General features: G+C 39.3%; 3 protein-coding genes across 3 annotated transcripts; 1 reads left to right on the forward strand and 2 right to left on the reverse strand.

Moving 5' to 3' along the window:
• Window positions 1-1,303: 1,303 nt before the first annotated feature.
• On the forward strand, window positions 1,304-5,246 carry GCK72_021961 (uncharacterized protein; the record flags this gene model as incomplete). The annotated part of the gene is made up of 8 exons (XM_053734588.1): window positions 1,304-1,462; window positions 2,050-2,220; window positions 2,702-3,123; window positions 3,181-3,325; window positions 3,377-3,471; window positions 3,522-4,078; window positions 4,124-4,205; window positions 5,153-5,246. 8 exons carry the CDS (start codon window positions 1,304-1,306, stop codon window positions 5,244-5,246), a joined length of 1,725 nt encoding a protein of 574 aa, XP_053583501.1.
• Window positions 5,247-5,418: 172 nt separating this feature from the next.
• Window positions 5,419-7,242, reverse strand: GCK72_021962 (uncharacterized protein; the record flags this gene model as incomplete). Its single annotated transcript, XM_003105196.2, has 5 exons — window positions 5,419-5,868; window positions 6,220-6,473; window positions 6,519-6,904; window positions 6,950-7,129; window positions 7,172-7,242. The coding sequence occupies 5 exons, from the start codon at window positions 7,240-7,242 to the stop codon at window positions 5,419-5,421; spliced, it is 1,341 nt and encodes a 446-aa protein (XP_003105244.2).
• Window positions 7,243-7,354: 112 nt separating this feature from the next.
• Window positions 7,355-9,322, reverse strand: GCK72_021963 (uncharacterized protein; the record flags this gene model as incomplete). Its single annotated transcript, XM_003105288.2, has 5 exons — window positions 7,355-7,945; window positions 8,281-8,534; window positions 8,590-8,975; window positions 9,028-9,207; window positions 9,252-9,322. The coding sequence occupies 5 exons, from the start codon at window positions 9,320-9,322 to the stop codon at window positions 7,355-7,357; spliced, it is 1,482 nt and encodes a 493-aa protein (XP_003105336.2).
• Between the last annotated feature and the right edge of the window lie 11,549 nt (window positions 9,323-20,871).

A 20,871-nucleotide genomic window follows, 5' to 3' on the forward strand; every position in this document is an offset into this window, starting at 1 on the left:
AATATATTGGGAAATTGTGAAAAAATAAAAGTATGAAAAATATTTACATAAATATGAAGCCTGAAAATGCAAATAGACTGTTTCAACAACATCGTGAAAAGAACGGTTCGCAGAGTTGAATTTTATATAACTAACAAAACATTGGTAAAACTTTATTACTTAAGTATTTTCAGAGTGATTCTTATATTAATGAGACTGTCTTGAAATCCTACGCAATTATCTGATAAACTTGATTTTTGAAAGAGCCATTTGAATTTTGTCAGGGCCGTTTTTTGAAAAATATCATTTGTTCAGAGCATGTAACTCAACTTCACTTGTCTGCCACTTGTCACTTGTCTGAAAATAACTATAGACTGTTAGAAAACCCTCCAAAAACTTTTTAAATTCCCTTTTGTTTTCAAAAACCGCTCAAAAGGTTATCAACTTTTGCTGTTTCCAGTGAAAAATCATCAAGTTTGACAGTGTATTTCGGTGTCACCTGATTGTCCGACGAATTTAATTTGGTATTGGTTAGACAGAGCAAAACCAAACCCATAACTTTTGTAGTTGACCATTTTTTCGTAGGAACACTACCACGAAAGCTACAGGTAATTAAAGCCGTTTCTCCCTGATACCGACTTAGCGAAATTTTGGAACGTTTCACTTTGACAACCTGTAACTTTCATGGTAGTGTCCCTAGAAAAGAATGATCAACTGCAAAAATGATGTGCTATTTTTGCTCTATTCAACTCATACAAAATAATTTTTGTCGGACAACCATGTGACACCGAAATACACTGTCAAAGTTGATGAACTTTTGAGCGGTAATGTATCTGTCAATTTCAACATCTAATTGTTTCCAATAAAGGTTACCGTAAAAACTGTATTAGAGCGACATGTCGCTCTATTTTTCAACCGCCTCTCAGAAAAGTTTTGTGGTTTCAGAAACTCATTAAAGTTAAGCGGAAAAGTTTTTTTGAAAGTTTTATTTGTTGATCTAGAGGTTACTATTCACGCTGCTTCTAATCAGAACCAAGAAAATACACTGGGATAATCATATTCATGAATTCTGAGTATAGATGGGTGTCGTTCTATTAGAGGTGTCGTTCTATTAAAGGTGTCGCTCTAATACAGTTTTTACGGTATATGATTACTTAGCGCTTGTAAGTATCATCTTTTGCATCTTTTCAACCGCTGTCTCCCTGATCAGTACACCATTTCTCTGTTTTTTCCCAACCTTCGTGACGTCCATGTGAAACGTGTGCTATCATGCATTTCAAACAAAAAAAGCCGTCAAAGTGTCAAAAAATTGACGGATTCGGGCATGGAGAGAACAGGCGTTCGTGTTTTTGCGGGAGGAGATATCATCGAGCATGATCTGGACAAACAAACAAATATGGGAAAGAAAAGGCGGGCAACGTTTTTCTCCCTTCCCGGAAGGATTTCTTTCATTCGAGTGAGTATTGGGCTTATCGAGCATAAGGTTGGGCAGGTTTGGATTTTGGTTTTCAAAAATTTAATGATTATAGTAAACTCCTAGTATTTTTTCATTAGAACCTTTTAATCCCGAGCTAATCATACTTTTTTTTGCTTTTTCCGAATTGATAATTCTTGTTTCCAAGTCTTCTGAACTCAAATCTTTCTTCTGAATTCCCTATATCCCAGATTTTTATTTCTTCACTATTCTTCACCTAGCTGGATGAATCAGAAGAAGAACATTATCCAATTACGGATAGAACAAAAACGGGTTCCCCCGAACATTATTTCGTGGGGTCATCCCCCCTTTCTATAATTTTTCATTGATAACCGAAATTCGGAATCCAATGTAACATATTTGAGAATCCTGTCTCTCTCATTTTCACTTTTCACTGATGACCCTCCTTGTCACCGGGGCGTTCTGCGGATAGAGAAAGGGGAGAAGAGAAAGTACTCATTTTTATGATTCCATTGTCTTTCCTCTTTCCTGATTATAATTTCTGAGTCCGCAGATGTATTGAATTTTTGTTTTTCATTCTGTGTGCTTACTCCAACTTTCTCAGAACCATAATTTCTATCTATCTCTATTTCCAGATGACCACAAAAACCGCCCCCAAACCGGGGACCACTCCGAAAGAACTGAAAGCCAAAAAAGACTCGAAGAAGAAAGGCAACGCTCCGGAACCACCAAAGAATGGACCGCCTAAAACATCGCCACCGAACACTATTGAAAAGAAGGGAATTTTGAGGAGTCTCTCATTCCAGGTAAGAAAACATTTACAATACTGGCAATAAAGAATGCGACACTTGCAGTTTTTAGTTGAAAATAGTCAACTTTGTGAGTGTGAAACAGCCTCCATGATTGTATCACAATATAGATTGTTTATGAAGTGTATAGATCAGAAATAGAACTTCTTTTTTTGTAGTTGACAACTTTTCTGTTTGAACACTTCCTAGCGAGTTACAAATTGACAAAGTAATTTTTCCCTCAAATCAACCCATTTCAGTGCCAAATAATGAGATTTTTGAGCTGCCCTTTTAAAATTACTATAACTCTCTAGGGGGTGTCCGTACAAAAAAGTTGTCAACTTCAAAAATAGAGCTTTACTCTTTATTTGTTTGATCCCATAAAAAGTTATATTGTGGGACAGATAGTTTTACCATAACACATTTTCAAAGTTGGGCATTTTCAACTGAACACGGCACAGTACTAACACCTTTGATATTTATATCTCCTAGTTTTCAGTTCTCCAACCTGACTCGCAAGAAGTGCAATGACTATGACTTGACACCAGAAGAGGACGGTGTTGGTTACGATGAGATGGGCCCAGTTCTTGGGGTCCAAAACTATGGAATTCTCATGAAAAAGTACAAGAGAAAGAATCGAGCCGCAAAATGGGCGAAACGGTTCTTCGTATTGAAAGAGTGCTTCTTGATCTACTACGCGACAAGTTATAAGAAGGTGTTTGAGAAAACTAGAAGAATTGATTTGCATCCGAAAGGAATTATTCCTCTGATTGGATGCTCGATTGTGTCTGGCGGGGATGTGGATAAGAAAAATTGTTTGCTAATTGCTCATCCACAATTACCAACAGCTATTATTGTCGCTGCAGCTGACCATCAGATGCAGGAGAAATGGCTGAAGGCGTTGAGAAGTGCAACGAAAATGTAAGTGTTAGGATCTAGAGTTATGAGGTAATTACATAATCAATTCTTGAATTCCAGCTCCTACAAAAACACAGTCGTAGGTGAGACCATGATTCGTGAATTGGAAAACCGAGGTGTCCTTCTTAATGAGGAGAAGAAAAGTTATGAGGAGAGATTGGAGGCGGAGGCAAAGGCGAGAAAACAGGAACATGATAGAGCTGATGTGAGTTGATTTTTGATTTTATTATACGTTTTACGCATTACTTGTCTTTAGGGACTTGCAAAAGACAAAGAAGAACTCGAAGTTGAACGTGAGAAGCTTATCCGGACAACCAAGAAACTCAAGGATGATTTGCAGAATGTTAAGAAGTGAGTTTGACAACAAACTACAAACTAAAACTTATAATTCTGCTTTTCAGTGAGCTCAAGATGACAAACGAGATGAAAAAGACGTTGGAGCAAGAGAAAATGAGTCTGAATTCGAAAACCGAGCATCTTCAGGCTAACATGGAGTCATTGAATATTGAGAAAGAGAAGATTCATGAGCAACTTCAGGAAATTGTGAGAGAACGGGAAAAAGTGTTGATTGATAATCAAAACTTATCAACCGACAAGTGCCAACTCAATAACAGATTGATGGAAATCGAGACGTCAAGGAACTGCATAATGACAGAGAAGGAGAAAATCGAGACGCTGTTAAAGATGAATGAGCAGAAAACTCAAGATTTGGAGAAGGAGCGACAATACTACACAATGAAGACCTCCGAACTTATGGATCATTTGAAGGAAGTCAGTGATCAGAGAGATCTCACTGAGTCTGAGTTGAAGGAGCAAATGATGGCGAGAATGGGAGCGGAGAAACAGTTGCAAGCGGCTGAGAAGGCGTTGGAGCACTTGGAGATGGCTTTGAAGATGACCGGAGCACAGATGACTGAGTTGCAAGAGCATATTATGCCAGATGTACACAAGTTGAGAGGTACTAGGAGGAGGAGGTCGTTTAATGACTAATGTTTTGTTTTAGAATTCTTTGAACAATGCGCAGAGGAATCTCGTTTCGAGGCCAATCGTACAGGAATAATGAGGAATGCAGTATATGCTAGAAAGTGAGTTTCCATATAAGAGGTTTAGAGTGGAATAATTTTTTAAAAGTCTTGGCTCTAAAAATAGAAAATGTATTGATACTATTGAGGAACTGCCCTAATACAGTACGGGTTAAAAGTTTTATGTTTTTAGTTTAAAATCTTCAACTTTGAGAGTGTGTCATGGTAATTCTGATTGTTACACTTAGTAGGTTTTTAGTGGATCATACAGATCAAAAGTAGAGCTTCATTTTTGTAGTTAACGACAGTTTTGTACAGGCACTCCCTAGCAAGTTACGTATTAACAAATGAATTTCTCTCTCAAATCGACCATGGTGCGATTTTCGAGCTGTTGCCTTAAAATGAGTATAACTCTCTTGGGAGTGTCCGCAAAAAACAGTTATCAACTACAAAAATGAAACTCTACTTTTGATCTGTATGATCCACTAAAAACCTATAACGTGTAACTATCAGAATTACTATGACACACTCTCAAAGTTGAATATTTCCAACTAAAAACTGCCAAAGTTCATATCTTTTTGATCGGTACTGTATAATAGGTTCAGAGTGACATTTCTATAATTTGTAGTTGGCTAAAAATAGAAAATGTATTAAGGAATCCCAAAGAATAGAACTCAAAAAACATTCAGAAGCATATTTGACGTGGCGTTCTCCCACATGGATGGCCAGACATTGGATGTCTATGAACGGTTTTGTGAACAGAACTCAGAAGTGTTTCTACCATTCAAAGAGAACTTCTCAAAGCCACGTGGCAATAGTCACAATTGGAAAAACTCCAGCTTTAAGCGGATAGGGTATATAGAGAATGAGTGTGCTGTTTTTTGGTGGCCTAGAATGTGTGAACTTCTGGAATCTTCTAAAACTTTTCTCCTTAATTTGTTTGATGTTTGACTTTGTAGTGGCTATGACTCTTATTCATTCAAAATCTCACCTGAATGCTTTTTTTCCAGATCAATCCGTCGCTCGAAACGTGGAATTCGCTCTTCAATCCGTAAGAAGGAGACAGCGGCTCCTCAAATCAAGGAGCCCCTCATGCAATTATGACTACTGAAATCATTCTTCTCGTGTCTCATTTTTGTACTTTTTGTTCTAACTTATTGCGTACCGATATTAACTTAATAATAATAACTCAATGTGATAATCCTTAATTTATTGTATTTATTGATGATACTTGGGATCTTCGTAATAAAACATTTTCATTCAGTCAGCAAGTTAATTAAAACAGAGAGATAATTACGTAGAAAATAAAAGAAACAGAAATCGGGAATACAATTGCGGTTACGATGCTTTGAAGAATACCACTGATGTCTTGTTTTTCAGAAATCGTGTCTTCTGGAGTTAACTTCACGACTTCTGCCTTTTTGATGTCTTCAGTGTATTTTTTCTTCCGCTTCTTCTTATCTATCGAAAAAGTATCCCTTTTGAATCCCCATGATGAGACTTCGAGTTCACGCCTTACCCCATTTGAAAGAATCGATATTTTTTCTTTTTCCTCTCTGGCATACAACATCGGTAATATTTCTCGGACTTCTGTGTCATTTCTATTGATGATAATCTCATCCAAAAAATTTTCATTGAGAATACGACGTGGCAAATCGTGATAGTACCAGTAGTCGAATGGATCCGAGCATCGTCTGCAGAATGGGCCGAGTCCACATTGAATGGTCTAGAAAGTTGTGCAGTTACTAGGGAAGGGCCCCGAATTACCAGAACGTGATCTATATCATTGGAAAGCTGAGAAAATGCTGATTCCGAATATATACTCAATTTTTACCCTCTAATCCTGGTATTCGAGAAAAGTATGGTCAAAGTTTTACCGCTGATCATCCGTCGGTAAGGAACTGACTTCCAAATTTTAACCTTTCTTGAAATATTTTTTTTCTTGAATACTAGACTTCAATGACAAAAACTGAATATATATATTTGGAATCAGCGTTTTCTCAGATTTCCAATGATATAGGTCACTTCCCCTAACGATTGCAAAGTCAATATTGCAAGGATCAATATAATGAATTACCTCGAAAGGAGCATTTCGCCGCTCCTCATATTTCACATCCATGACATACACCCACCGTCCACATTCCGATTTACGAGACCAACAAATCAGTGTCTCATCCAGTAACTCACGAGCAGTTCCAACTGGATGGCTTTTATGAAACATCATTAACTTTTGCAGCAGATCGTCTGGTGAGTTCTCTGGGTGCTCCATCAGACAATTTTGAAATTTTTCAGTTATATTAGAAGGTAGCGCCATGTCAAGAATTGTGTCGTCTAAAAACATTTAAAAGTATATCCCCATTACTCAAAATCTCTCACACAAATGCTTTCCCCTCACAAATTGAGTTTTCTCATACGCCGATACAGGATTACAATATTTAATGGCTGCATACATTCTGAGTCGTCTAATCGACTTTAAATCTTCATCGTGAGCCACACTCTCGGAAAAATCGACCAAGCAATTCCAGGTAAGCAGTGTTGGAACCATTTCAATAACTCGAAACTTTGCGCCCCCTAGAAGTTTGATTACAGAGTTTTGGACTTTTTTGTCGAGATCTTTAAGAGAGAATTCCCATTCCATTGCGTTGATGAGTATGGATTTATGAGCAAGAACACTTTTGAGCACTTGAATTGCAACTGGGAAAGGATCAGAGGGAGACATTAGTTTCTTCGAGGTGTCTTTTGAGGCCCAACTATTTTCAGATCTGGAAACTGGTATTGTATTTTAAAAGAGCAGAGTTTCGACTCACTTGTGAACAAGAGTTCCATTTTTCTGTATCTCAAACTCAATCCTCAAAAACTTGTCGATTCCCGTATAAATCAAAATCAGGCATCTCCCATTTTTGTAGCCAAATCGGACACGTGGCAATATAATAGATGTGGAATTGACAATGAGACGGTCACAGTAAGAAGTATTTCTCAGTGAGTGTCTGAAATTGCTTTTTCCTCGATTTCAGAGGTTACCACCATACCTGCTCATGAAGTCCAACTTTTTGACGACATGCTGTTTGATTTCCACTGGTAAATGGTTCCAACTTGGCATTTGTACGCAGGCGAAATAAAAAGTGATGTTGTGGAGGGGAAAATAAGAAGATTCTACGTGGAAGAGGTCATCAACATGTCAAGTAAACATTTATTATTAGACACCTTGGAGTCTAAAAAACAGAACTAATCAAGTAAATACCAAAAGAAATAAGAATCGGGAATAAAACAGCCAAAACAAAAAGTAGAATATTCTGGAAATCAGTTTTTGGATGATTATCGACTTCTTCTACGCTTTGCTGACATTCCTCCCCTTGTTCAGATTCGGAAAGAGTTTCCTGTAGAGCAGTCATGTCTTCTAGAATCATTTCAACAACATCTGCTGACAGGTCTTCAGAACCCTTGATACGAAAATCTTCTGAAGCTTTGACATCCTTGAATTTCCCCTTCTCTTTCTTTCTTTTTCTTCCTTGTCCATCCCTATTAATATTCTCCACCAAACGATCAATCGATACATGTTTGAATCCCCAAGATGGCGTTTCAAACGTCTGCTTTTTATTCCCCTTCTGAATCTTCTTTTTCTCATTTCCTTCTCTCAGATATGCCATTCGTAGCTGCGATACGATCTCGTTATCCTGATTGTTTGAAATATGTTCAACCCAAAATGGTTCATGAAGAGCACGACGGGGAGAGTTTTGATAGTACCAGTAGTCAAATGGATCCGAGCATCGTTTGCAGAAAGGGCCGAGTTCACATTTCAAAGACTGCAAAATCAATAGTATTGAGATAATATCTTACTAGGGAAGGTTGAGTCAGTTGGGAGTTATAGGACGTGACTTATGTCATTGGGAAGCTGAAAAAACGCTGATTCCAAATATATATTCAGTTTTTGCCCTGGAAGCCTGGTAGTCGAAAAAAAAAAATCAAAGATCTGGAAAATGAGAAATCCTTTGTGATACGTTAAATTTCTATTTTTCAAATTTTGACCTTGTAACTGAAAATATACTTGAAATCAGCGTTTTCTCAGCTTTCCAATGATATAGGTCACATCCCATGACTCCAAACTGGCTCCATGATCTTTCCTAGTGAGTACACATACCCTATAATATTGTAAATGTTCCTCATATTTCTTATGAATTACATAATCGAATGCGCCACACTCTGTGATACGACTCTCAACAACAATTCCTTCGATTTCAATGCCGCCCGGCGCTTTCACCATAGTTTTGTCAAAAAACATAATAGAAGACGTTCTATTCTCCTCTACTTCCAAATATCGGTCCCTGGTTAATTCAGTAAAGTTGGATAAAAACACTGACAATGTGTTGTTTTCCATATTCAATTTAGTGGTATCTGAAATAACTCGGTCAGTGACTAAAAGTCTGAAAATCTGTGTGAGTGAACGTACAAAAGTGTCGTCCTTCATAAAATTGGTCGAGTTGACATGCACTAATTGGAGCCAAATTTTGAGTGTCAAATGACAAGCAAAATATTCTCAGCGTCTTCACTTTCTCATAGTAGCATACACTTTTCATAAAGTGTCTCACCTCCGTCCACATGTTTCTTCCCATTACCATTTCAGTCACTCGAAATTTTGCGCCGTCCAGGAGCTTCAAAATGCGATTATGAACTCCTTTGGAGATATCGTTTTGCGTGATGTTCCATTCCATTGCATTCATTAGAATTGAGTTGTGGGCAAGCAAACTTTTCAGAATCATAATCGAAACTTGGAGAGGTTTAGTACAATGAATAACTTTTTTGGTGATATCTTTCGGGTCCCAGCTATTTTCGGATCTGAAAAACCAAAAATTTTACTTTTTCTGAATGATTGGATAATACAACTCACTTATAAACAATCACTCCTTTCTTATATTTCTCAAATTCCAATCTCCAAAACTTGTCGATTCCAGCATAAATCACAATAACACACTTATCTTCTTTATAACCAAATCGGACACGTGGCAACTGGATAGGCGTCGAATTGACAATAAGACGATCACAGTGAGAAGTATTTTTCAATGAGTGTCTAGAATTAAGTTTTTTCCTCGATTTCAGACGTTACCACCATACCTGCTAATGAAGTCAAGTTTCTTGATGACATGTTGTTTGATTTCTACTGGCAAATAGTTCCAACTCGGCATCAGAAAGTGAAAAGGTGGTATTGATATAATAATTTGAATAGTAACATTTTTAGGAGTTTTTTACTTTTTCATAGTATGACACGTTGATGACCTTGTGGTATATTGACCACGCTAGATTTTATTTACTTATTTTTAACAAACTTGTCTTTGATTGAAATTGTCTTTTTATAAATTTTTTTTTTTCGAAAATGACGAATTTTAGACTATACTTCAGAATTCAATCAAAAGCTATTTGCATCAAGAAATGAGATTTTTTATACGTAAAATTTTTCAAATTGGAAAACTTTTCAGTATTTTTGTCTGAAAATCGGTCAAATTCGCTGAATATTCGAATCTCGAGGTTCTTTGACTGAAAATCGCTGAAACTCGAGGGTGTTGGTTGAAAATGACACGAATTCTGCAATTTCGGAGCAATTTATAACGAAATATCGTAAAATTTTAGCAGTTCAAAGCAAAATAACTCGAAACAATAGAATTTTTTGTCAAAGATTTTTTTCGAGACATTTTCAGCCAAAATACCTCAAAAGTTATCATCAAATTTGAGCAATTTTCAGCTGAAGTTTTTTGTTTCTTGCATCTGTCCAAATGTTTCCAACGTCACCTGTGCACCTGCCAAGCAATAAATTCAAACAATTCATTAGAAATCTTAAAAAGAAAAATACTGGGAAAAATCAGAAATGCTGGTGTAGAAACCCGTACACATAGGAATTGTTTTTTGTGGAAAGAGTTTTTGGCGGGAGAATTTAAAAAAGTTATAGAAATATATATATAGAAATTGAGAAAATGACTAGAAATGGGTAAAATGAAAGCGAACTTTTGAAAAGTGAAAAAATCAACAATAACTATATTATACCAATTGATGTTGCTCGGTAATTTGAAAGACGTCTTCTGATACTTCGTGTGTCTTTTTTGGTGTGGAGAACGAGACGACTGGAAAATGGAATTGGGGTTTCGAAAAAATGTTTTCTGAACTTACATCGGTGTCTATTCGTATCAATGCTCTCATGCAGTGGTAGCACGAGAGCTTCAGTGGATCGACGATTTGGAGTTCGGTTTGGCTGAAAATCAGTAACATGGAGCATCAACCCTCATAATTTCAAAGTTTCGACTTGAAAATAGTCATTCATTCGAACCATCTTAATTTATATATTCCAAAAATATAGGTTTCAACAAATTTGAACCAGATTTGATCGAGATACGGTGAGTTTTGTTAATATTGAAATTTCCAAAATTTTCGAATTGCTGTAACTTTTTCTTTTTCAGACTGATTCTGAGGCTTAAAGTGACCAAAATTTTTGGAATTTTGATTAATATTATAAAACAAAACAATATTTCAAATTTTAGATTTGGCATATTTCATCTAAACATACCTCATGTAGTGCTGAAGGGTGCCCTTGTGCAATGTCATGCAACTCAACGCTTCCTCTTTCTTCAGATGACTCTTCCGCACTAGATATATGTCTAGACTTTCTTCTGACACTCCTCCACATCCCGAACCCACTTACAGATCGAGTTCTACTCGATTGCTGGGTTTTGTTTAGTGGAATACTTGGACTTTTTGACATGACTCTTCCCTGGTTTCCTCCTGTTTCAGAAGCTCCTCCCCCATTGATCTCGTCAGAGTCCTCCACATCTTCCGGAATATCTTCTTTCATTGTCGGCAACACTTTCTTCTGATGAACACTAGTCCGACGGTCGATACTCTGACGAGAGGTGGCGCCTCGTGGAGCAGTCGAAGCGGCAGAGGAATCCGAATGAGGGTCAGCCATAGTTGGTGTATAGGACCTAGCCATTTCGATAGGTTTCATGGCTAATTCCTCTCGGAGTTGCTGTAATTCTTGATTGCACTTCACAATGAGGATACTCATTGGAATGATGTTATGAGAGCGGGCATCAAGTTTCTCGAGTATTTCGGTTTGCCAGGCGGCCTCTTGTTCTGTGCCAGGTTTTTGTTTCATCTGGAAATAATTGTCTTAAACTTCAACCTTTTCTATTAAAAAGAGTTACCTTGTTCTGAATCATTGGTAGTATAAACAGGGCGATTGGCAAGTTTGAATGGAGCAAAAAATCCACAAAAGCCAAAGCACTGGGAGCTCCAGGTTTCTTTGCCAGCAAGTCCTTGACTAATCTAGCGACTCGCGGCCACATCGGAGCTAACAATTTCCCAAAAGTTAGCATGAGAACCTTTAGTCCAAGGTATATTGACTGACAGATGGATTCTCTAACAATTCGATGTGTGGAGACAGTGGCAGAGTGCCCGCGGTCAGTAACAGAGACGGAGCCCTGGCGACCGGTAACGTCTTGTGCTCCTCTAATAAAGGTAGTAGTCAATGTCGATGTACTTATCAGTGGTGGAGCTGGCTGTTTGACTAGCGGCGGAGAAATCGCGTTCTGCATGACTGTTAAGCACTGCGCCAGATCTTTGCTCTGGATTATTGACTGCTCTTTTGGATTGTTGGGAATTCTTAGAAACAGAGGGATCAACACGTGGCAGAGAACTGCTTCGAGGCGTTCAGAGGATACTCCCATGCCTTCAGATGATGTAACGAAGTCCAGGGAAAAAGCGAACTGTCCCAATGCTTGCATTAATATTGTAGTCAACCTTAATACTGCATTGGCAAACAGTTGAGGTGGAGGAGTTGGGTGAAGTACTGTAGTTGGATGAAGAGCAGTAGAAGACGTCCCATCCTCTGTACACGGATCCCCTACCATCATTCGAAGGCATAACTGAGTTATCGTCTTCAATGGATGTAAATGAGCAATGTAGGGAAATGCGTTCAAGGTGTCACATATTCCATTAATCCAAGAAGACAATGCAATCCAGATGGCACGTTTTCGAAAGCTCTGACGCTTCGCAATTTTCGACATTGTCTTGTCCAACCGTCTGAGGATGATGTTTAGAGCAGACCTGTTAGACTCAATGGACCAATCCGTGACAGGGAGAATTACAGAAAAGTATTTCTGCAATCCATGGCAAGTCGTTGTCGCCAAATCATATGGTGCAACTTTGAGTAGTGCCAACGCAATCTCTCCTAGTTTCACATAACACTTATGGTCCAGAACGTCAGGAATCTTGGCGTGTTCTAGATTAGCACCCAGCTTTGTTAAGTCTTTGAGACGAATTGCAGCAGTTTCGATGTATACTGCTATCAATTGGAGGAGAGTGTCTCTTGGTCGACGGTACGCTTCTTTTTGCTGTTCTTCTACTTCGGCGGCTTCCCACGCAACGGCGGTGGAACGTTTTTCTTTTCTGAAAGTATTTTTGAGATTTGTCGATGGTAGTAGAATAGTTGAGAATTCCATACATGTCAACTGGCCCGACGCGTAACTTGCTTCAAATTAAGTTTCATGCGCTGAAAAATATATAAAAATGTAGATCTCACATCAGCGAGATCTATGTCTACGGTTTAATACAAGCCAAATGGCTAGCCGTTAATGTACCGCGAATGGCTTTCTAGGTCACTTTCGCGTTTTAGTACTTTATCCCGGCCCCTCGGGGACCTAACCTAGCAACGCGGCCTGTATTACATCAGTAGAATAGAACTCGCTGAGATCTACATTTTGGTGTATTTTTTGGATCGTAAAACTCAGTTCTAAGCGAGTTACGCGCCGGCCCGTATTGACCTGGTTTGTCACGGTTGATAAGTATGGGGAATCCAACATTCGGAATTCACAGAAAAAATTAGAAAACTTACAAATGATAAGGTCTCGAGTTTTCATCATCATTCGTTGTTGGTGGATCAAAAAACTGTGGTGAATCGGCGACAAAACTTTTCCCTCTTTCGGACACACTATTCACCAAATCGAATGCACGCGTAGGTCCTCTAACTAATTGCTCACAACTGTTAATCAACGCTTTCATTTCCACTGCCATCGTTATCCATTGAGATATTTCGTGTTTGACTGCAGATGGAGAGTTTCCAGATAACAGTGTCTCCTCCTCCAGTCGTTTCATCATGTGTGGTATCATTGCCTGCATTATTAGCTGGAAAATAAAGAAAAAAGTAATTTAAAAAGTATTTGTGAGATACTCACCAACATGTGATGACTCCTTTTACTCTCTGGCGCAAATGCGCATACACAGATACAACTAGCCATCGCATCAGTCAACGCGCAAAATGTATTCGGGTCATCTCGATAACACAGATCCAACGCCTTCAGTGGTTTCTCGTAAGGGACCAATCCCAGAATATCCAACGGATCCTCGTCAGTAATTTCCTCCATCTTCTTGATAAGATTAAACCAATATTTGGCTTTCACTCTCATTGGATTAATCTCAAAATCATTCGACGAGTTGTCAATTATATTTGCAATTGCTCCGCACATCTGGAGAAGAAACGGCTTACGATGGAGTGTGTAAAACTGACGGCAAATGAATTCAACGACTCCACAGAACACTTTGTTGGTTTGTCGTTGACTATAGCATCTCAGAAGTGTTGGCATGATAAGAAAGAAGCCCTGAGACGCAAAAAGTGTGTTGAAATGAATGGAAATTGAGATGTAGGTGGCAGCACATCTTCGGAGAATCAGAACGTCTTCACAATGCATTATCATTATTCCATTGATCACATTAATGAAGAGATGAAGATCAGCGAACATGAAGGCGTTCTCCATTTTCTCAAACATGTCAGACATCAGCTTAGCCCACACAAATTTATGCATCGACTCCATCGCTTTCAGCTGTTCACCACCCGGACCAAAGTACATGCCGAAACATGTTTCCAAAGATTTCCGAGGGAATGATGGAAGATGGGTAAATTCGTCGTGAAGAAAGAATACTCTTTGGGCAATCTGAAAAAGTTGAGATAACTGAAATAGGTCGGTTGCACAGCAGTGCAAGGCGGAAGGTCGCTCTGTCGCACAACGATTGTGACGGCGTCAAAGATTTTTACGTTTATGTATCTTTCAATAAAAATTGCAACGCGACTCGGAAAAAGTGTTCGTTGTGGACCTTACGCCTGGCATTGCTATGAGATTTGATTTTGAATTTAAACAAGCTGATTCATTATCTCGAACCACACTTACCACGTGTTGCGGACTATACTTGAGTATATTATGTGTCAGTAGCACCTTCCCACACTCGATGAATCTCTGATGGAATGCTGTATCTTTCATCCGTTTTTCAGCCAGCTCTGGTGGTAGCTTCACTAATGTCAGTTGTGGATAAAACGACCGATGGAAAAAATAGTAGTCTCTGACATAAGCGGCTGGTAGATGTATCACACCGGTCTTTGTATCAGTCAAATAAAAACAATTGAGGTCGTCTTCTTCAATATTGAAAAATTCCAGACTGTCACTCAGAATTTGATGGAATTGGGTGTCCTCGTGAACTGGAAATTGACTTGGGATTCCTCCGGCACCTGAGTCGAGACCATGTACAATGATCTTTTTTGCAGATGGGACATTGGCGGTTATCATGAGGGCTTGCTGAAAATAAAATATGTTCAGAATTCCAAAAAAAAAATCCTGAATACTCACATCACACTGCTCCTTTTTTAACGTCTGCTTCAGATCTTTAAAATACAGTCCATGAATGTTTGGGGAGAGGAGCCAACAAATAGACAACGCCATACCAATCGCCTTCTCAGATCCCTCACATTGTGCACGCACATAGTGCATAACGAATCCGAACTGAAAATATGGTATTTGTGTTCCCAGGTATCTGGATGTCCACATACCAAATAGTTCAATAATGAATGCGCCGCCTGACTTGGTAATGGATGGAAGCGCAGCACTAACTTTCGAAGTTGAGACATCAGAACTTCCTGAAATTTATATTTTCAATACAATTCAAATTTCTGATATAAACAGGCAAAAAAGGAACAAAGGAGGTGTTAGTAATTAAGTAAATTTGGGTTAATCAGGGAATAGGTGAATCTCAGGTCAAAAACGTCATGCTGTCATGCCTCGCCGCTCCAACAAACTTACATATGCGGGAGTTGGTGTGAACTCGTTGATAAGGACCTGAAATGGGGGTGGAGGAGATGTCTAAAGGGTAAAGAAACTATGGGAAAGAGTTTTTAAGTGATTGAGGTCATTTTTAGTTTATCCAGGTCGATAGATCGACACGAAAATTCAAAATTTTCAGTATTTAGCATCTAAAGGTAAAAAATGAAACACAAAAGTCAAGTCACGCAATCAAATCAATTATTTAAATGACTAACCTGCCGATCTCGATTAGTCAGTTTTTCCAGAAAATGCCTCAGAAAAAGAGAGGGATCCTCCACAATACAAGTCCATATCACTTTCTTTGCCACGTCACCAACTGATACTCCATTGTTGTCCACTTGAGGATCGTCAAGAAGCTCAATGATCTGAGGTACCACAGAGAGAAGTGCTGATGGAAAAAGAGGCTGAGCAACTGGCATCACGTGGCGAGTATGTTGGTGAGCGTTTTCAGATTCTGAAATAAAAATTATGGAATAAAAATTATTTCATCCTTCCTCACCTTCCGTAGTCTCCTGTTGATGATGGAACAGTGCTGGCTCATAAGCAGCCAACGAAACAATCGCTGAACTTCTCAACCGAAAAAGTTGTCTCTGCTCACACTGCCTCTCCTCGGCTTCTCGCACCGCGCGTTTTACCATCTCCTGCTTTTGCTTCCTCCGAGTTCTCGTCATCGTCATTATAGTCTGTGACGTGGCGTGCTCCTCCTCTTTCAACGACAGTTCTTCGATCTTGGTCTTCAAATGTGGCATCCATGGTGGGTCCACAACTGGCAGCTGGGATTGCCCGATAGCGGGTGATGGAAGAGTGAAATCAATTCCAGGAGGTGGTACCTTGAAAGATGCTTGAGCTCCGTCTTCCATTTTCAGCCATGCATGAAATCTATTCCTCCATAAGGTATAGAATCTTTGAATCCCGCTGGTTCTCTCTTGTGGCTCTGCAGAATCTAAGGCACCACGGATCATGGCTAGTGCCTCGTCTGATTTTTTGACACTGGCCACTATGAACATTGAAGCAGCAGCAGCCACTACATGAGGATCCTCATGGGTCAGCATCTTCCAAGATACACTAATCATCTGCTTATGTTGCTCCACGTTCAACAAGAGGCAACATTTCAAAACAGAGGAAACTGGCGAGTGGACCAACTGGAGTACCAAACTCCTCAGGTAAGTCAACATTTGCTTATTCTTCTCAGGAGTTGCCACGTCTTCTTCAGTGTCCTCTGAACTCCGGTCCTGCTCCACGGACTGCTTTTTTAATGCCTCCTTCTCCTCCTTTTCTTTCTCTTTTTCCTTCTCTTTCTCCTGTTGCATTTTTTCCATCAACATCATCTTGATAGCCTTGCTTGCAAACTCAGGCTGTCCTACCATTGCGGATTCTCTACGTGGGACGGCGGTTGATTGGCGGGCATGGATGCTCTGAAACAGTATTGATTTATAGTGGTCCGCTCTAGTCAAGCGATAGCATGGTATTAGAATACCGGATCATCGTTTGAGTCGTAGAGCTATATGGTGAGATTATTAGGTTGACTGGAGGCAAAGTATAGTTGGTTGAAGGTGAGAGATCTGCATAGAAGTTTGTCCAGACGTCTCTTCTCAACCAACATACTTATCAGGTGAGAGCATAGAAAACGTAGAAGTGGGTAGTTATTTTCATCATTTTAGGAGTGAGAAAAAATACGATAAATTTACAAAAAAAATACTGGTGAATGTATACATTTAGAAGTGGGTAAATGAAAATAGAGGTACTGTATATTGGTATAAACTTACCGCCCGTGCCGAGCTTGTTTCGGTTTGCTAAATTCAGATTAAGGGTTTTAATATTATTTCAAATGTGCAAAAGAAAAATAGGAAACTAAAAAACTAACCCGTCGTAATGCTTGCTGTTTTGATTGCCAGTCGTCTGCCAGAAGTTTCCGTTTGTCAACACGAGTGGATACGTTTCTGAAGTGAGAATGTCATCTAACTAGACGATTTTCAGACATACCTCTCAATTCCATAAACTGTCGATAGTGCTTCAATCATACGAAAACATTGACGATGAATTCGCTGAAAACACTTTGCAGTACACGAACCAACATGCGCACATTCCAAATCAAACGAGTTCGAGAATTTGATGAGAACTTTAATCCATGGAAGGTTTGAGAGCATATGCTGCTCCTCGTCGTCCATTGATGACTTGAGAGCGACGGGTTGTTGAGAGTGAGCACTTCCATGATTTGAGTGAGGAATGATTGTTGGGTGAATTGGCTCAACGGGAGACTGAAGACCGTCATCAGTTGGTTTTAGGGACTCACGGGCAGATAGGATGTGCGTGGTGCCGGCTGGAAAAAGAAAATTAAATAGGATAGTAAAAAGGCAATAGTATTAGGTACATAGGTCACTAAGGGTTAAAGGTAATGTAGTATGGTTACTGTAATGGAGAATTGGGATAGTTTGTGTTCAAGGTTACTGAGGGAATAATTTGGATTGCTTGTCAGAGGAGAGCTCGATAGGTTACACGATACAGGGTTTTACCATCCAAAAAGTCTGGAATCGCATGATGAAACAAGGCCAGCAAGTTTGACGAGGGGCGCATACTTGATGCGCGTACTCTTTGTATTATTGGTGATTGATTGGAAGATGTTAGACTTCCTTAAGATTTTCCGATAAAAAATCTGATTTCTATGTTTTATTCGAGTTTTGCTTTTTAATCAACAAAAAAATTGAGAATCCTTTCAAAACACCCACCTCCATCAGACTTCTCCTCTTCTTCCATATGCGCCTGTTTCGATTGTTTCCGGTTGCGAAACGACTTCCGTTTATGAGAAGATTCGAGTGAGGGCTGAGCGCCAGCTGTCATCGGGGAACCACGTTTTAGAAGGCGTTGACGACCGGTGGCAATTCGACGTCCTTAAAATAAAATTTCAAAGTGATAGTGAATATATGAATGTGATAGAGTGATACGGGAAGGGATAGGAGAATCAGTATTTTTTAAATGACCTCTTCTCCAATGTTCCCTGTGCAAGAAAAGAGAAAAGTGATAATCAATAAGAAAGCCTCCACATCAGAACAATAACCCAAAAGCATACAAATACACACACAAACAGAAGATAGAAATCAGAAGATAGAAATCAGAAGTAGAAGAAGAAGGAGGTGCAGACAGTGTATTCCATATGGTGCGGTGCATTTTCGGACCTGTCTCGGGAACATAAGTCGTCGATTTCGTGGAGCCTTGCGCAGAACCGCCGGACTCTTCATGAGTCGATTGTCGCGAAAATAGACGAGCTGATAAGGATGGTGGACGGACTACTGGTACAGTTGCCATGTGCACAGAACCTTAATGGGCAATTTGGAAAAAAAAATGAAATTCTGTTAAAAAAATCAAAACCTGAAAAATAATCTGAAATGGTTATAGGAAGCCCACCCTTTAAAGCAAAAAAGCCAAGTAATTAAAAGTAAAACGGGTTAATTCAAAAGTCAGAATTCCGAAAAAAACTAGAAATACCAACCTTTCTTGTCAACCGCGTTGATCTCATCGATTGCATCTTTTGATCCACGTGGCGAATCCTCTTCGGCTGCGGACAGGCTAATACGTCGCTCTTTGTCGTTTACTGGAACTTTAGAGGGATATTTAAAGTCGACATTTTTTGTAGTTTTAGGGACTCGTAGAAAAAAAAGAAGCTAAGAAAAACTCACAATGAATGGAAGAGTTGATCTCAGTTATACTGTTCACGGATCCTGTCTGTTGTGCGTTGAAAGTGTTCGACAAAATTGACCATCTCCTGTGACTCAATAATTTATCCCAACCAGAATTTCCAGTTTGTGGTTTTGAATTTTTGGATCTTGGTATCGTCTTGAAGGTCTCTCTGAGAAATGCAGTGATTTCTTGCAACAACAAGACTGCAATAAACTGCAACGCAGGTGGACACCTCTCTCCACTCGAATCATTCATTATTCCATCATCAAAGAAGTCTTCAATCGAGTCCTCCATTTGCAACACCTTTCGATTCTTTTTTTCAGACATTTCCAGCATTTTACTCAAATGTTCTCCAATTTGAATGCCCCATTGATAGAAATATCGACCAGCTTGTCTTTGAAGACTATGCATTCTTCTTGTGGCTGATGGGGTACCACGGTTGGCAAGGGCACCACCGAGACTAAATGTTCTGTGATGGGAAGATCGGATCCATTCAGGCCATTGGCCTCGGTTACAACGGGAGACAAAGTTGGAGCATTCGAGGAGTAGTGAGGCTCGAGCGAGAACTGGGGATCTCTGAAAAAGAAAAAATGTTGGAAATTCAGTAAATGAAAAAAAAAACTCACCAAATGCATAATTGCTGCAATCAACGGCGCATCGGGAAACGTTCCAGGTCTTGCGGTCTCTAATAAAAAAGCGAATCGACGTGCCCCATCGAAAATACCTTTGACATCAATATAGGTGGGTGGTGGGACATAGGTCCCCCAGAGTCTCATTCCACCTTTTGCTGAAAGAGAAATTTATAAACAGTACTGTGCAAAAAGATGCGAACTTTGGGCGTTTTCAGTTGAAATTGTCCAACTTTGAGAGTGTGTCATGGTAATTCTGATTGCCACACCTAGTATGGTTTTATTGGATCATACAAATCAAAAGTAGAGCTTCATTTTTGTAGTCGACAACTTTTTTCTACGAGCACTCACTAGAAAATTACGTATCGACAAAGAAATGTATCTCTCAAATCGACGAAATTCAGTGCAAAATAGTGCGATTTTAGAGCTGTCGTCTCAAAATGACCATAACTTTTTAGAGTGCCCGTATAAAAAAGTTGACAACTACAAAAATGAAGCTCTACTTTTGATCTGCATGATTCATTAAAAGCCTACTGACAATCAGAATTTCTATGACATACTCTCAAAGTTGGACATTTTGAAAACACCCAAATTTCGTATCTTTTGCACAACTCTTACCATCAATAGGGAGTCGAGCTTTGACTTGTTTGGAACTTTGCCTCAATTGCCTTTTCATTGGCATTTCTGAGTCTTGTGAAGTGCCTTCTTCATTCTCATTATCCGATGTTTCCTCATCCATATCTGGTTTTACACTTTTCAATAATCCAAATGCAAAATGAAGTTTCGGAGCACTTTTCTTCTTATAATACGTGTTAGCCAGTGGTGACACCCCATCATCCATTGAAGACACGGTCCTCGGCGTCGACGGTGAGCTATCACCCTCCGAATCATCGTTCCCTGTAGTCGTTCCACCAGATTTCTCCTTCTTCTTGAATAACCCCCTTCTGAGAGACGCCTGATCGTTGTTTCCTTGTTTTTGGGACGATGCTCCAGGGCTTCCGTTTTGATCTTCTTTTTGGGAGTCACTGAAATTAAAAATCGTTTTTTTTAGTAATAAAAGACAAAAAAGCTTTTTTTGAAACTTAGGAAAGAAGGAGGATGTGGATAACTGAGAATCGAGGAGATTAGGATGTGAGGCGTGCAAAAAAAGTGCAAAAAAGAGTGCAAAAATGTGCTAGAAATGCAAAGAAAAAGATGGAGAGATTAGGATTTTTGTTTTCAGGTATTTCACCCGAAACAGGACAATTCATGCGGGTTCTCTGCCGAGCTCGAGCATTTTTTTGTGTCATGTTTACT

Source organism: Caenorhabditis remanei, chromosome V (assembly GCF_010183535.1).
Source record: "Caenorhabditis remanei strain PX506 chromosome V, whole genome shotgun sequence".
Classification (NCBI taxonomy): Eukaryota; Metazoa; Nematoda; class Chromadorea; order Rhabditida; family Rhabditidae; genus Caenorhabditis; species Caenorhabditis remanei.